The 15,182-nt window shown below is 35.1% G+C and overlaps 1 protein-coding gene across 2 annotated transcripts in view; it reads left to right on the plus strand.

Annotated features, from left to right (window-relative positions):
• Window positions 1-15,182, plus strand: part of KLHL1 (kelch like family member 1) — a 449,643-nt gene that overhangs the window by 411,808 nt on the left and 22,653 nt on the right. For both annotated transcript variants that reach the window (XM_037800143.1, XM_037800144.1), the window contains one exon: window positions 3,716-3,878. In XM_037800143.1, the coding sequence (XP_037656071.1) occupies window positions 3,716-3,878 (163 nt within the window). The remainder of the gene's footprint in view (window positions 1-3,715; window positions 3,879-15,182) is intronic.

Below are 15,182 nucleotides of genomic sequence, written 5' to 3' on the forward strand. Positions count from 1 at the left end.
CTATGAATGTTAAGGCAGGAAAAACTTATATTGAAGAAAGAAATTAGGAAAATTGTTACCTTTCAGGAACATATGTTAAGTAGGAGGTCAGAAGACAAGTGTTCTGGGGTGGAAGCAATGAAGATGGTGGGTACATGATGATATTCATAAGATAAATTATCATCAAATTGAATACTTATGAATTCTGCATCTTATGTATGTCATACTTTAGAAGAGAAAGAAACTTTTTTTAAAAAGTCTAATCACCTAAAACAAGTTTAAAAATAAGTCACAGATTAATATTTTTAGGACCTGACTAACTAGCATCCAGAAAGGATTAAATATCATACAGTGCTGCTCCAGACATATTTTCAAAGCTAACAATAGCCTCCATCCTTCTAAATTCAATAGAAATTTGTACTTTGTCATTTCAGGAGTATGCAAGTAAATAATGACCCCTTCCTTCCAGTTTTCAGTTACTCAAAACTTCTGGTTTTCCTTCCACCTTATCTGGCCATATGTTTTGTCCCCTTTGTTCCGTCCTCTTGTAACCAATATTAGAAAGACTTGGGGCTGGATTCTAGTCTCTCTGAACTTCTTGCTTTATAGTTGTTCCAGTTTGCTAATGCTGCCGGGATGCAAAACAGCAGCAATGGATCGGCTTTTAAAAAGGGGGTTTATTTGGCTACAAAGTTACAGTCTTAAAGCCATAAAGTGTCCAAGGTAACACATCAACAATCAGGTACCTTCACTGGAGGACGGCCAGTGGTATCTGAAAAACCTCTGTTAGCTGGGAAGGCATGTGGCTGGCGTCTGCTCCAGAGTTCTGATTTCAAAATGGCTTTCTCCCAGAACGTTCCTGTCTAGGCTGCAGTTCCTCAAAAATGTCACTCTCAGTTTCTCTTGGGGTAGTTTGTCCACTCTCAGCTTCTCCAGAGCAAGAGTCTGCTTTCAACGGCCATCTTCAAATTGTCTCTCATCTGCAGCTACTCTCTCAGCTTCTGTGCATTCTTCAAAGTGTCCCCTTGACTGTAGCAAGCCTGCTCTTCTGTCTTAGCTTATATAGTGATCCAGTGAACTAATTCAGACCCACCCTGAATGGGTGGGGTCACACCTCCATGGAAACTATCCAATCAGAGTCATCACCCACAGTTGGGTGGGTCGCATCTCCATGGAAACACTCAGAGAATTGAAATCTGATCAACACTGATACGTTTGCCCATACAAGATTACATCAAAGGTAATGGCATTTTGGGGGACATAATACATTCAAACTGACACAATAGTGTTTTCCTAAATGATCTTATCTATTGTTATGGCTTTAAATACCATATAATTGTTGATGACTCCAGAATTTATATATGTAGCTGTACTGGTTTATACATATTATGTGCCCCAGAAAAAGCCATGTTCTTTGTTGCAATCTTGTGGGGGCAGACATATTTGTTGGGACTAAGTTGGAACATTTGGGTTAGGTTATTTCCATGGAAAGGCACCCCACACAACTGTGGATAGTAACTCTGATTGGATAATTTCCATGGAGGTGTGGCTCCTCCCACTTAGTGTGGGCTTTGATTAGTTTACTGGAGCACTATATAAGCTCAGACAGAAGGAATGAGCTTGCTACAGCCAAGGGGGACACTTTGAAGAATGCACAGAAGCTGAGAGAGTAGCTGCAGATGAGAGACAATTTGAAGATGGCCGTTGAAAGCAGACTCATCCCAGAGAAGCTAAGAGAGGACAAATGCCCCAAGAGCAACTGAAAGTGACATTTTGAAGAGGAGCTGTGGCCTAGAGAGGAACATCCTGGGAGAAAGCCATTTTGAAACCAGAACTTGGAGCAGATGCCAGCCACATGCCTTCCCAGCTAACACAGGTTTAACGGACACCAGTGAAGTTACCTGATTGTTGATGTGGTACCTTGGACACTTTATGGCCTTAAGACTGTAACTGTGCAACCAAATAACCCCCTTTATAAAAGCCAATCCATTTCTGGTGTTTCGCATTCCAGCAGCATTAGCAAACCAGAACAAACTCAAACTCATATATTAAATGACCTTTTTAATAGCCCCACTTATATGTCTAATAGTTCCCTCAAACATAATATATCCAAAATAGAATTCTTGAGAATTTCCCCCAAACCATTTTCTCCCCAAACCTCTTTTCTCCCTAACATTTACCCAACAGTTCAATCAATTCTTCCTTTTTATTCATATACCCAAATCTAATCCATCAGTAGGTTCCAAGAACATCCTCCAGAATACATCTCAAATACTTCCACTTTTCCCTATATCCAGTGAAACCTACCACCTTCTCTTTTTTGGATAATTGCAATTTCCTTCTAATAATCTCCCAACTGGCCCCTAAACCCCCTCCATTTGCTACAAAATAATTAGACAAAATATGATAGCAGAGCATTTCCTTCTTCTTGATAAACACTTCAGTGATTTCCTTATGCTGTTAGAATAATACCCAAATTCATTAGCTTGAACTATAATGGCCCTTGCAGATGGATGTCATATTTTAAAGAAGAAAGACATAACATATACCAATCAAAAATGCTCTACTCAATCCAAAACATGCAACAAATCCTAAAATCTTCTATGTATTTAACTGGCATTTGTTAAAAAGTTGATTCTAGAATCTTTCTAAAAATTTCACTGGTATTTAGGGAGTATATATAACATACATATTTTCTGTATTTAACTGTAATTAAATTGTAATTATTGTTGATGTATTGTTGATACATGTGAATAACTCCCAATACTTGTACTGAAAGAAGTTTTTAAATTCAGTGTGTGTATAAATATGGGAATTGGGCTTGGGGCACCAGCAAGAATGTCTATAGTCTACATACTGCTATTACTATGAGTAATAAACTGACCTTCATCTCTGACCCAAGAGTCTTAAGTCTTCTGTCAAGCCTCATGAATTTGTGGCAGGCTAACTTGCCAGCTCACAAGTGGGGTAAAATTCTGGAACCTTCAGAGTTCTTGACAATCGGACTTTAAATTTTGAACCTTCTGTGGGAGGAAAAATTCATCATTCTCTACAGAAAAAGACAGCACTTCAATCAACATTAATATGATATTTAGATATGTAGCAACTGTTTGACATCAAAGAAAACTAATTTATGAAAAAGTGAATTAACTGGCAAAGCAGTGTATGGGAGTTGTATATATTCCCCATTGATAAATTACTACTAATACTATTATTTTTTAACGCTATTATTATTTTTACTTGTGTTTGTTGATTTCAGCTAATAATACCAAAGAAGGTCATATTTCATAAATTGCAAGCTTTAAATAAGTTTATTATGAGGTTATATAGGGAGCCAAAATACAGAGAATACTCCCTTGAAATTAAAATCAATACATTACATTGCTTAATAAATGTATAACAAAGTAAAGCAGGTGTAGAAATACTCATCAAAAGCAGAAGTCCAACATGTGTCATCTTTGATTTTTAGAATTTGCTTCTTCATATTGTCATAAGTAGTTGAGGAAATAAAGTAGTGTTCTTTTATAAAACATCCAGATCATAATATTCATTTTTTTGGTTCTGAATTTTGTTTTTATTTTAATGGAAGGATTCACATAAAAAATTACTCTTTGTTGAAATTGTTTCTTCACAAGATGAGTGTATACTGAATAGAAACATAGTTGTTACTGTTCCTTTCATTTAAAAAACCTCACTGAAATAAATGGATTCATTTATCATTTCTCTAATGTTTTAGGTGTAACCGTACTTGAAGGCCCTATTTATGCTGTGGGAGGCCATGACGGCTGGAGCTATCTGAATACAGTGGAGAGGTGGGATCCGCAGAGCCAGCAGTGGACATTTGTAGCCAGTATGTCCATTGCCCGAAGCACAGTTGGTGTCGCAGCATTAAATGGCAAGTGAGTAGGTCTTTCTTTTTTGAATCTAAAAAAAAAAAGCAGTTACTGGGTGAATATGCCTTTACAAATAACTTTTAGTAAGCTGGCTAGTTAAAATCTTTTAATATTTTAAATGTTTGATGTTTTTCCAATTTAGAATTCAGGACTTTGCACATTTTTCTGGTTGTATCTCAATATGAAACAGAAACCAAAACTTCTTCACATTAATTCCTGATTAAAGAAGCCTCAAAATATTTCATGGGCATTTTTTGCACTAAATTTTGCATATTTATAGCATTTTTGGTAAAATAATCTGAGTAACCTTCAAAAGACTACAAAAAGATTGGCACTTTCTATAAATATATATATATATATATATATATATATATATATATATATATATATATATATATTTACAGGAATATACCAATCTATCCAAATTTTACTATTTCCATTCCTAGCTTCTTAAATCAGGCTTTCTCAGCTCCAGCACTATTGATATATTAGGCTGGGTAACTCTTTGTTAGGGCTTAGGGACTGTACTGTGCATTGTGGGTGTTTAATGGCATCAAGGCCAAAAATCGTAGGAACGCAGAAATAGAAAACTCACTAGTTTATATAATTTATGTATAAGTGCTGACTTTCTCCCCTTGCAATCCACTCTTTTTCATCAGAAGTTTTGTTCTTGGCAAATGGGACAAGTTGAGGTTATTTATTGAATAAGAGGGCTAAAGCTTTCCCATTGTAATTTGTGGAGGAGACTTTCAAAATTGTCTTTGCCCTGCCATGTAATATTACAGAAACTATGCCCTATTTTTCAGAACTTTTGACTCTCAGATTTACTGTGGAAAGACGGTTCTTGTAGGTCCTTTTCTGGGTCAGTCTAACCAGCTGTTGCCATCCAAGATTTAGCAAACAAGGTTCTGCATAATTCTGAAAATGAATCATTTGATGAAAAAATGTCTCTCACTTTAGTAATAGTAGTAGTGGTAGTAGAGGTGGTGATAGTAGTAGTAGTAGTAGTAGTAGTAGTAGTAGTAGCAGTAGTAGCAGTAGTAGCAGTAGTTCCCAGGAAGGATATGTTGATGATATAATTTCTTAGACTTTATTTCTAAAGCACAGAAATACAATGCAGAGTACAGTCCCCAAGCCCTAACAAAGAATTAGCCAGCCTAATATATCAATAGTGCTGGAGCTGAGAAAGCCTGATTTAAGATGATAGGAATGGAAGTAGTAAAATTTGGATAGATTGGTATATTCCTTTTCTATGTTTACTACATTAACTGCAAATTGGCTTGAATAGCTTAATATCACAGCTTTCTATCCTCAAAATTCAGAAGATATTACTTAATTTTTCTGGCATTTTTTTCTGAGGGAAAGTGTAAGTCCAGTGATTTTTTCATCCTCCGTGTTATTTAAAAACACAAACCTTATTTTTATAGACTTTTTATTTTTGTATCAGGGTCCAGTTAAGAGGCAGATCACAACAAAAATTTACCATTTATCCTAACATTTAATATAAAGATTTGTGAAACAGGTATAAAAATTGACTAGCTAACCAAAAAGTCAATAAGAGAAAACTGTCTCGTAAACATGTCAACTAAAAGAAACAGCTGCCAACTCTGGGACTGGAAGATGAAGAGAAGGGATTGGAATCATTAAAAATTAGAAGCTCGGGGGAGGTGTCCTGTGCAGCGGAAGCTCAGACCCCTGCTTACTGGTGCTGGTGTCTGAGCAGGGAAGAGGGGCGCCTGGCCTGGGACCCAGACCACTGAGGAGCACGTGCCAGTCTGCTGGTGCTGATGGCTCTGAATGATCTCATGGAGGCCGATTCTTCAAGTGTTGAAACAACAGCAAATTGGATGTAACTGATGCTGTAGAACAAACTGCTGCTGCTGGGGTGAAGGAAAAAGGATGAGGTGAAACACACAGGAAGAGGAAACAAACAAGAAGGAGCAAGACTTTCTGCTCTTCCAGTCTTTCAGTCTCTGTCTAGCACCCCCTAATGTCAGAAACTAACAGGGAGACTGTGGGCAAAGCGAATGGTGCCTAGAGGCGTTTCACGTTCTACCTCAAAAAGCAAAGTTATAGAAGGGAGAATGTGGAGCTGAGAGACAATAATTTTATAATTGACAAACTCTTCTCAGAATTCAAAATGTTTGCAATCTGATGTCTGCTTTTCATTCTTTCAACTTAATACTTACAGATTCTTTTTAATAATCTCAAACATGCCTTTCTTCTGCTCAGGAAAGTTTTTGTCTATTGAAATTAAAAAAAAAAAAAAACAATGTTCCTTTTCCCATTATTCTAGTTCCTTGATTTGTGATATATATATAATGGTATATATCTGTTAGTGGTTCTGTGTGTGTTTGATCACTGTTTTCTTCTCCACAAATGTCTTTTCCCTCAATGTTTTCTTTTCCTCTTAATCTGGGAATCTATTCTTCTACATACATATTCAATTATTGCCAGTTTCTTTATAATTTTTATTATTTCCAATACAGATTTAAATTTTTAATCCATTTTAATTTCTCTTAAATGATATCATTATTTCAGAAACCTCTTTTCCATCTGTTGTGTAATCATTTCATTTCAATTTACTGTGTTATCATCTCATCTTAAAAATCTCTTGTATCAACAAATACATGTTTTCATGAATTTTATTGAGAACACGATTTACTTAATTTTTCTATAAAACACGAGTTTCAAAATTTACATGTATTCTGCTTTAAGAATGGTGTGTTCTCATGTTTTGGAAAGAATTTCATCCATGTATTGCATTGTTTTGCTTTGTTTTCCTATATATTTCTCCTTGTGAGTTGCCCTGTCTCATAGTGTTTGAGTCCCTTAATTTTTCTCATAGTACATTTAATTGCTCTCAAAATCCTACTCTCAAATTTTTGCTATAAGTTTAATTAATCTCAATGGGCATCATCATTTAAGAAATCTATCAGATAAGAGAGGCAAAGTGGGCCAGAATCATGGAAAGTGAAAACATTGCTAACTGTCAATTTAGTTTCGCTTTTCGTTTTCTGTAAAGATTTTTTTTTTTGCAGCATAGTTTTCTTTATCAAAATTTCTACTAGAATCACTCTTCATGTCAAATCATATCTGTGAGCATTTGTGCTGGATTTATTTTGGCTGTTGTTGAGCAAAACCTAGAATCCTGCTGGTTTGAAAAGGTTATGTGTATGAATGAAAAGAAGTTAGAAAGATACACACTGTATTGATCTCATAGAGATAGGGTGCTAAGTAAAAAGTTGTTAGGGGTGTTCCTCCAGTAACTTCCTAGGTATGCTGTGATTTGTTGGAGGAGGGTACTGAAACTTGGCCTTGGGACTAATTACAGTCTGTTCTCATCTGCAAGTTATCTGAAAGAAATTTCTTGGAATTGCTTCTACGTGAATGAGGTACATCACATCCCCATCCTCCTTTAATGCAATGTTTCATTCTGTTATAACAACAATTGTAGAAAAATTAATTTGCATTGATTATTTTACACTGTGAAGAATGTATATACAGTTTTTCCAATCATATTTACCTTTTCTCTTGAGGAGGCATTTTTTCTTAATCATTAAGCATTAAATAATATTGTTCTAGAGAGAAAAATCACTTAATTTCAAAACTAATAGTAAAATTTCACATTCTTGTATATTAAGTATTAAAAAAAACTGTCCCATAGACTATTTCTATTCACAGATGGTAAAGAATATTATAATTGAATTGATGTTTCTCTTGATAATTTTCACAGTTCCTATGGAGGAAAACAGCATAGTCATTTTTTTGCTGCTTTACTTTTTATAATATTCATATACAAATTATGGTCCATCTGTTTTTTAGTGGCTTTTTCTTACCACTTACATTGATGCTGGTAGATTCATTCTTTACATTTTGTGTGTGTGTGTGTGTCCTCATCCCTTCATTATCTTTTACATTAGCTATATGATTCTGTAATGAGAAAACACACACCCACTTATATTAAATATTTAGTGCATTAGCTATGTTATTCCAGTTTCTTTTTTGATAATTACCTTGCCTTATAGTTTTCTGATCCTTTCTTATAACTTTAGTTTGAAATATCTTAATTTGTGTATGTTTTATTATAAATATTCTAACTTAATTATAAATAAATGGGATAAAATCTATGCTTAATGGAATGGTCTTATACCAGATTTTCACATGTTGCTATATCTGTATTATCTATCCAGTTTCTTCTAATGCACCTTTAAAATTGGCTACACATATGTATAATTCATTATCCTCTTTTAAATCAAAATAGTACAGCTCTCATTTAGATAGCCCCTGAATCCCAGGTATGATATGAAAGGTCTAAAATTTCTGTGGTTTGATAATAGCTAGATGATATTCCTCTTACTGAGAGAGAAATATAATTACTAGTAAGTGACCTTTCACTCCAGATCCACAGCAGAAAATTGGTTCAGCATCACCCTCTGACAGTTGTTTTTTTCTTCCCCCACCTTTACAGAGGTGATTTTCCCCCTTGTTTTATTTTCACAAATTACTAATGTGTCATTCTACCCTGGTTTTTGCTTGTCTGATTATTATTTTGAATAATATTCCCAATTAAGACTGATAAAAACCAGTAAACAGTTCTCTTGAGTTTAGGTTATTCCTGACACCATTTGTTATAGAAGAACAAGAAATTGCCTCATTGCCTAAAATTAGTGTATTCTGATGGATTCAAGACCAAAATTGTATCAACTTCATGATACATTTTGGTAGGTTTTACATAAAGACCCATTAAGTTAAGGGTTAAATATGTCCTCTTAGGTCAGCACAGTCACATATACCTGGTGAAAAAAGAAGTGCATCGTGGTGTGGTGGTTGGCCATATAAAATCTCAGATGCCCAAAATAATATGTGCATGAGTGATTCTTTTTGTTTTAATGCTCCCTGCTTTGGACTGATACTTTCAAACTTCAGGCTGCAGCTAAGCCTTTCCATTTTTTTTCTCTCATTTCCTGAGTTAGCTCACAGAGAACTGGTACTGCCTGAACACTTCCATAAGCAGACCTGAATTCTTATGAATGTATCATACCGCCACTAGAGAATCTGTAAGAGACTAAAACAAGTGAAATTTTTTTCATGATTCACCATGTCAAAACTGATTCGCTCATTCATTCAAAACCTCATGTTAATATCCACAGGGTGGTTGCAATTTCTTTTCAGCCTTAAACTTATATGGCTGAAAATATCAAGAGAACAGGAGTTAGTGTCTGTTATTTTCTCCATTATGTCCCAATATCCAGCACAGTGCGTAAAACTCAAGGCCCCTCACTTGCTTGGTGCCTTCCAATGCCCTGTTTCTATTTTTGTATTCAAAGTTTGGTTTTCTTTTTCCTTAAGTGGCATCTAAAATTGTATAAGGTTTCATCTGTCTTGGAATCACAGATAAAATAACAAGAAATTGCTTGTTTGCTGAGCCCCTCTGGAGGCTACTAATTGGGTCAGAAGGGTTGTAATATGCCTTCTGGAGGAAATGATTTTTAATCTGGGACTTGACTGATTTATCATATTTCAGAACAGTGGGGAAAGAACAATGTGAGTCAAAGCACTAAGTATGAAATACAAACAAAAAGAGGAAACATTAAGTTTGACTGTAACTTAATGGGAGAGAGTGGCCCCAAAGCCTAGGTGAAAAGGCAGGCTACAGGTCATTTAGGAACTTGGCCAAGGTAAGGTCATTGCATCAGGTTTAATCAGGGAAGTGGCATGGTTAGGTTTGAATTTTATAAAGATTCTTTTGACTGAAGAATAGCTTATAATAGTTCAAGGAAATTATAATGCTACTAGAATCCACAATAAACTCGCTAAGATACATCCCCAGTAGTTTAAAGGAATTACTTGATAAATCATGCCTCAAAATTAGAATGCATATCACCAGCAGATAATGTGCTGGGATCCCTTCGTGAGCATAGCTGCTGCTGGACTTCTCGGTCTGGCCTACAGTTCTTTTATGATTTACACTCCAACTATCTTTCCCAGTCTTCACTCTCACCATTCACCTTATAAGACACCTATTCATGTTCCAGCCACACTGAATCAGCTTCCTTGACATGTCTTGATTATTCTCACTCCTTTGTCTTTTCACATGCTCATCCTTCTGCCTAAAATGTCCTTCCATTGTTGTATGTGTGAGTGTGTTTAATAACTTGTGGCTGCTCACTACTCACTGTTCACTTAGTTTCTCTCATCTAACTTCCACCTGTCATTTGGATACATCCAAGAGCTCTTAAGTAATCCATTCTAGAGAGATAGCCTACCATTTCTGTGAGTTTTGTTGCGTGCCATGTGGCAGGATCAGCACTTAACAGGACTAAGTTTATTGTACTTGAGAACAATGGTGTCAGGAGGTTTTAAAAATATATTGGAATTCCCCTTGTCTAAAACCTAAATAAGATCATTTATAATAGTTTCATCATTTAAAACTTAGTGTAATCTGTACCTTTTCCATGAACCTTTTTAAAATCTACCCGGTTAAAATAATCTTTCCTTTTTTGAGTTCCCAGGACACATGATGATATTTTTTCTCTGCCATTTGTCAAAGTCTTGCTTCAGTGGACCTTAAACAGGTGCTTTTTCTTTGACAAGTTTGCACAGACAAATCAACTTTTCTCTAGCACTGAATACCAGTGCTTCATTCATCTTTTTTAAATCCCACAGACATTTACTGACTATGGTGACATATCAAAGAAAATTAATCAAGTCTACCTTCAGAGAGCTTTTATTATATTAAAGGGAAACGAAGAAAAAAAAAAAAGGTTCAGGATCATAATGGTTGTAGATGGCAACTGGCAAGGAACTGTGGAGGAATTAAGATTGAAGTGACCATTTCTACCAGGTTTGGGAATGGTGAATTCTACCAAATTTTGGAATGCTGTTAATTTACCTAAGTTAATTTAGCTTTTTAAAATGCCTGGTTACTTTAGTAATATAGGTAGTTTCTGACAAATATAGGTGAGATATATTGGTCTTCAACCTACAACCTTGCTTTCCATGCCATATGTTATAAGAAAAGAAAACATCACAGTAAATTTGTCCCATGTTCCAACAGTTATTCATAAGCAGGGCAAATCAGTCATAGAGCCTGTTAGTTTAAGTTTAGTGCAAGCCCTCTCATGGTCCTAGTAGGTACTCCAATAATAACTCTCATGATAAGGTTCACTGACAGGCAGAGGCAGGAGTATTCCAACAGCAGGATAGGTATGCTTTCTCATGGGATCAGATGAAAGAGTTCTCCATTAATTGGGAAGCAAAGGTCCAAACACAGTTCTGGACCTAGAGAGTAGCTCCAACGGTATTATAATGGTGGACTCACAAAATTCTTATTCTCTGATTATGTAACGGCATGGATGCCTGAACCATCTTTCTGGGTAACCACATCAAGTGAGTGAAAGCATATGTAATGTCTTAGGCTTTAGGAGAATCATCAACTATTTAAAAAATGATATTGCAAGCACTTGCTGTAGCGATCCCTGAATTGTGTGCTATTTATAAAGCATGTCAAATATTAAATAATTTTACCTAGGATACAGATGAATTTTTAAATACATTTAAATTTCAGGTAAATAAGAGAAGGTGGTAGCAGGAAAGACTTTCTAGAAGAGATCATCTGAGCTGATTAAAAAAAGAAGAACAGATGTAACCTGACATTTGTGGTAAAAGGGAACTAGGATAGAGTAAAAATGAATGCACAAAGGCACCAAAAGCTGACAAAGATCTAATGTTGTACCAGAAACTTCTAATTTTCTCCCAATACCCATTCTCCCCTTCTTATAAATATATATATATATATATATATATATATATATATATATATATATAAACACCATTTTTAGCTGGGCATATGGCCACCTGAAAAAAAGGCAGTTCCAGCACCTTATCAGTTCTTAAGGTGATTACATGCTGACCAATGGAATGTAAGATGTGAGATGTTCAATTTACAAGATAGGCATTAAAAGAGAAAGAATGGGCTCCTTTTTTCAACTTTCCTTCATCTTGCTGTTTGGAATGTGGTTATAATACTAAGGGCCCCATCCTGGGATTAGGACACGAAGACTAGAATATAGTTCTCCATGGGCCTTTAACATTACTGCATGTCTTTTGAGCAACGAGCTTTGAAGTTTTGTTCCCCTATCTTTTCAAGGATAATTGCAAGTCAAACAGCCTTGGAAGAGAGACATAGTGTCTTCCTCTAGGTCAAGAAAAGATTTGCTTCCTGACCAGTAAAAGAAAAATAATGTCCTTATTGCCATGTGAAGCAAATGTTAGGCAGTTTTGCTAGCCACTTCTTATTAACGGGTTAGCATTTTCTAAGCTCAGTGTTCCTCAAAATGAAACAAACCCACTGCATGTGCAGTATGCCCCTGAACTTCTTTGTATCACTTTGGTGGTTCTTGGGGGGATAAGTGGAATCAGTGTGAACATGAAGTTCATGCTGCCTCTGGTGCTGTAAGGAATAAAGTCATTTCTCTTTTTCTTGGGAGTTTTGTGTCCTCTGCCAGCATCTATGAAACTGTGGCAGGCCAATTTGTTAGTTTCAAAGTAGGGTAAAATTTCAGACTCTTCACGGTTCTTGACAAATGGTCATATTTTAGAGATGATGTGGTAAAAAGTGGGAAGCAACCTGGGTCTCAACATCCACAAAGCCATCCACAGACATTTGCACCCCAAGTCTAACAATATAGAATTTGCCTCCTGGAAACGCAATATTATATATATTATAATGTAAAATATATGGCACTAACTTAAATGGGCACCTGGCAATGCACCTCAAGACACTGATGTCTCAAAACATGGTGGCAAAACATTAAGTAAAACTCATCTGCCTGAAGACTAAACACATAAGTTATGAAAAAATTGTAGCGAAGACTCAGAATGGTGGTGGTATTGGTAAATTTTTACCATTTTCAGCAAAGTTCTAGAAAAGTTTGATTAAGTCAGAGGTACTTCTGGATCACCTGCCAATACTTGGTATATAAAGGTTTTACTGAACAATATCCATTGCAAACTGAACAGTGAATGGTAGTCTCCTGATGATTCCTAAAAATGTTACCTTTCCATTATTTTCTCATTGCCTGAGAATGAAATCCCAACTCCACAGCATGACACATCATGCCCTTAACCCACATTCTAATTTTTCCCTTCTAGCAGCTGCATCTCTATACTTCCCCTCCTTCATTTCCACCCCTTCCATCAACATGCCACCCTTTATTTATCATGTACTGTGAACTTTCATGCCCCTTGCTTTTACACATGGCACTTTCTCTGTGTGAAATGTTTTCCCCCTATTTCTCCATCTGCATATTTCTACTCATCTTTCAACTCTAAGTTAAAATGTCAGGTCTCCTTTCTTGCAGTGAAATTGTCAGCTGTCGTTTCCTATGCTGTCAGTGCATTTACTTCCAGCATCAACTTCTCCGCTCTTCAGCTCGTCATATAATTTGTCAATGTAGTGAAACAAAGGAGTAAATCAAAAATATGACTAAATAATTTGTGAGGAAAGGTTTAAAAAGATAACTTTATAATTGTTCAAGAACTTTCGTTTGTACATTATAGCATTTGTTCTAACTACTTAGAGTATGTTGCTTCTATCCTGAGGTTATTTTGTTATGTTAACAATAATAAAATAGTAATTATTAAATAGTAATTATTATTATTATTGTTTCATCCTAATTCTTTATCACTTAGTTAATTTATGTTCCCAAATAAATGGGTTACAGATAATAGTGATAGCATATATTCATATAGTATGTTACAATGTTCAAAATCTTTCAAGCATTGAAATGTATCTGTTAGTTTTAATAATAGATTCATGAAGCAGGACAAATGGATGCTATTATCTCAAATTCCAATTTTTGCTTTTTTTTCCAAAGGTTTTTTATGAGGAAAAATGCACAGCATTTTCTCTTTTCAATTATTTTTGCTCTAGTATTAATCGATATTTTATGTTTTAATATTAAATGTATAATATATAGTTTTAATCTTTAGAACATATTGTATTATGAAAGATATGAAAAAAGACATGAGATAAGCCAAATAAAAGAAACCACAAAAACTTAGCTTAGGCTTTAGAAAGTCATTTATAAAATAACAGCTATGATACAGCAAGCATTCATTTTGCAAAAGGAACTGTCAAATATTAGCTCCTTTTTATCCAGGCATTTATTGCTTATACAAACCTTGTATTACTATGTTTTATTATGGAACAGTTCATACAGAAGGAGGAGAGACAATGAATGATGGTATGTAATACATGCAATTTTATCAGAGAAGGCAATGATATTGTAACCTGTGAAACTGAAGGGAATATTTTATTTACAAATAAAAGGATATGCCAATAGGCTCAAATTTTAACTTCTAAAATGTGAGAAGCATGATTGATAATCCTAATATATTCTTTCTAATATTCTGATGGAGGAAAAATGTAGAATATTCATTAACTCAGTTCTCTTGCATAATAAAGAGATTTTACTCTGGGCTAATTTGGTTCAATATGAAACATTCTAATTAATTGTAATCACTTTTTTATATAATTTAAGTATATTTTTGACTATATTATCTTTCCTTTATAACTTTTGGAAAAAGAAAATATATAAAGAGATTTTACAACTCAACAACAAAAGCACAAACAACCCAATTTAAAAATGGGCACAAGACATGGACAGACACTTTACTGAAGAGGAAATCCAAAAGGTTCAAACAGATATGAAAAGATACTCAACTTCACTAGCTACTAGGGAACTGCAAATCAAAACCACAATAAGGTATCATCTCACACCTACTAGGATGACCATTATGAAAAAAACAGAAAACTATAAGTGTTGGAGAGGATGTGGAGAAAGAGATTCACTTCTTCATTTCACTGTTGGTGGGACAGTAGAATGGAACCACTCTGGAAGTCAGTTTGCGGGTCCCTCAGGAAGCTAAGTATAGAATTGCCATATGATCCAGCAATCCCATTACTAGGTATATACTCAGAGAAACTGAAGGCGAGGACACAGATGGACATTTGTACATTGGTGTTTATGGAAGCATTATTCATGATTGCCAAGAGATGGAAACAGCCCAAATGTCCTTTTCTGGATGAGTGGATAAACAAATTGTGGTACATACACACAATGAAATATTACACAGTTGTAAGACAGAATAAAGCTATGATGCATATAACAACATGGATCAACCCTGAGGGCATTATATTGAGTGAAATTGGCCAGAAACAAAAGGACAAATACTGTATGGTCTTAATAATATGAATTAAGTATAATGAGCAAAATCAGACTTGAAGTTGAGAACACAGGTTAT

Source organism: Choloepus didactylus, chromosome 12 (assembly GCF_015220235.1).
Source record: "Choloepus didactylus isolate mChoDid1 chromosome 12, mChoDid1.pri, whole genome shotgun sequence".
NCBI classification, from domain to species: domain Eukaryota; kingdom Metazoa; phylum Chordata; class Mammalia; order Pilosa; family Megalonychidae; genus Choloepus; species Choloepus didactylus.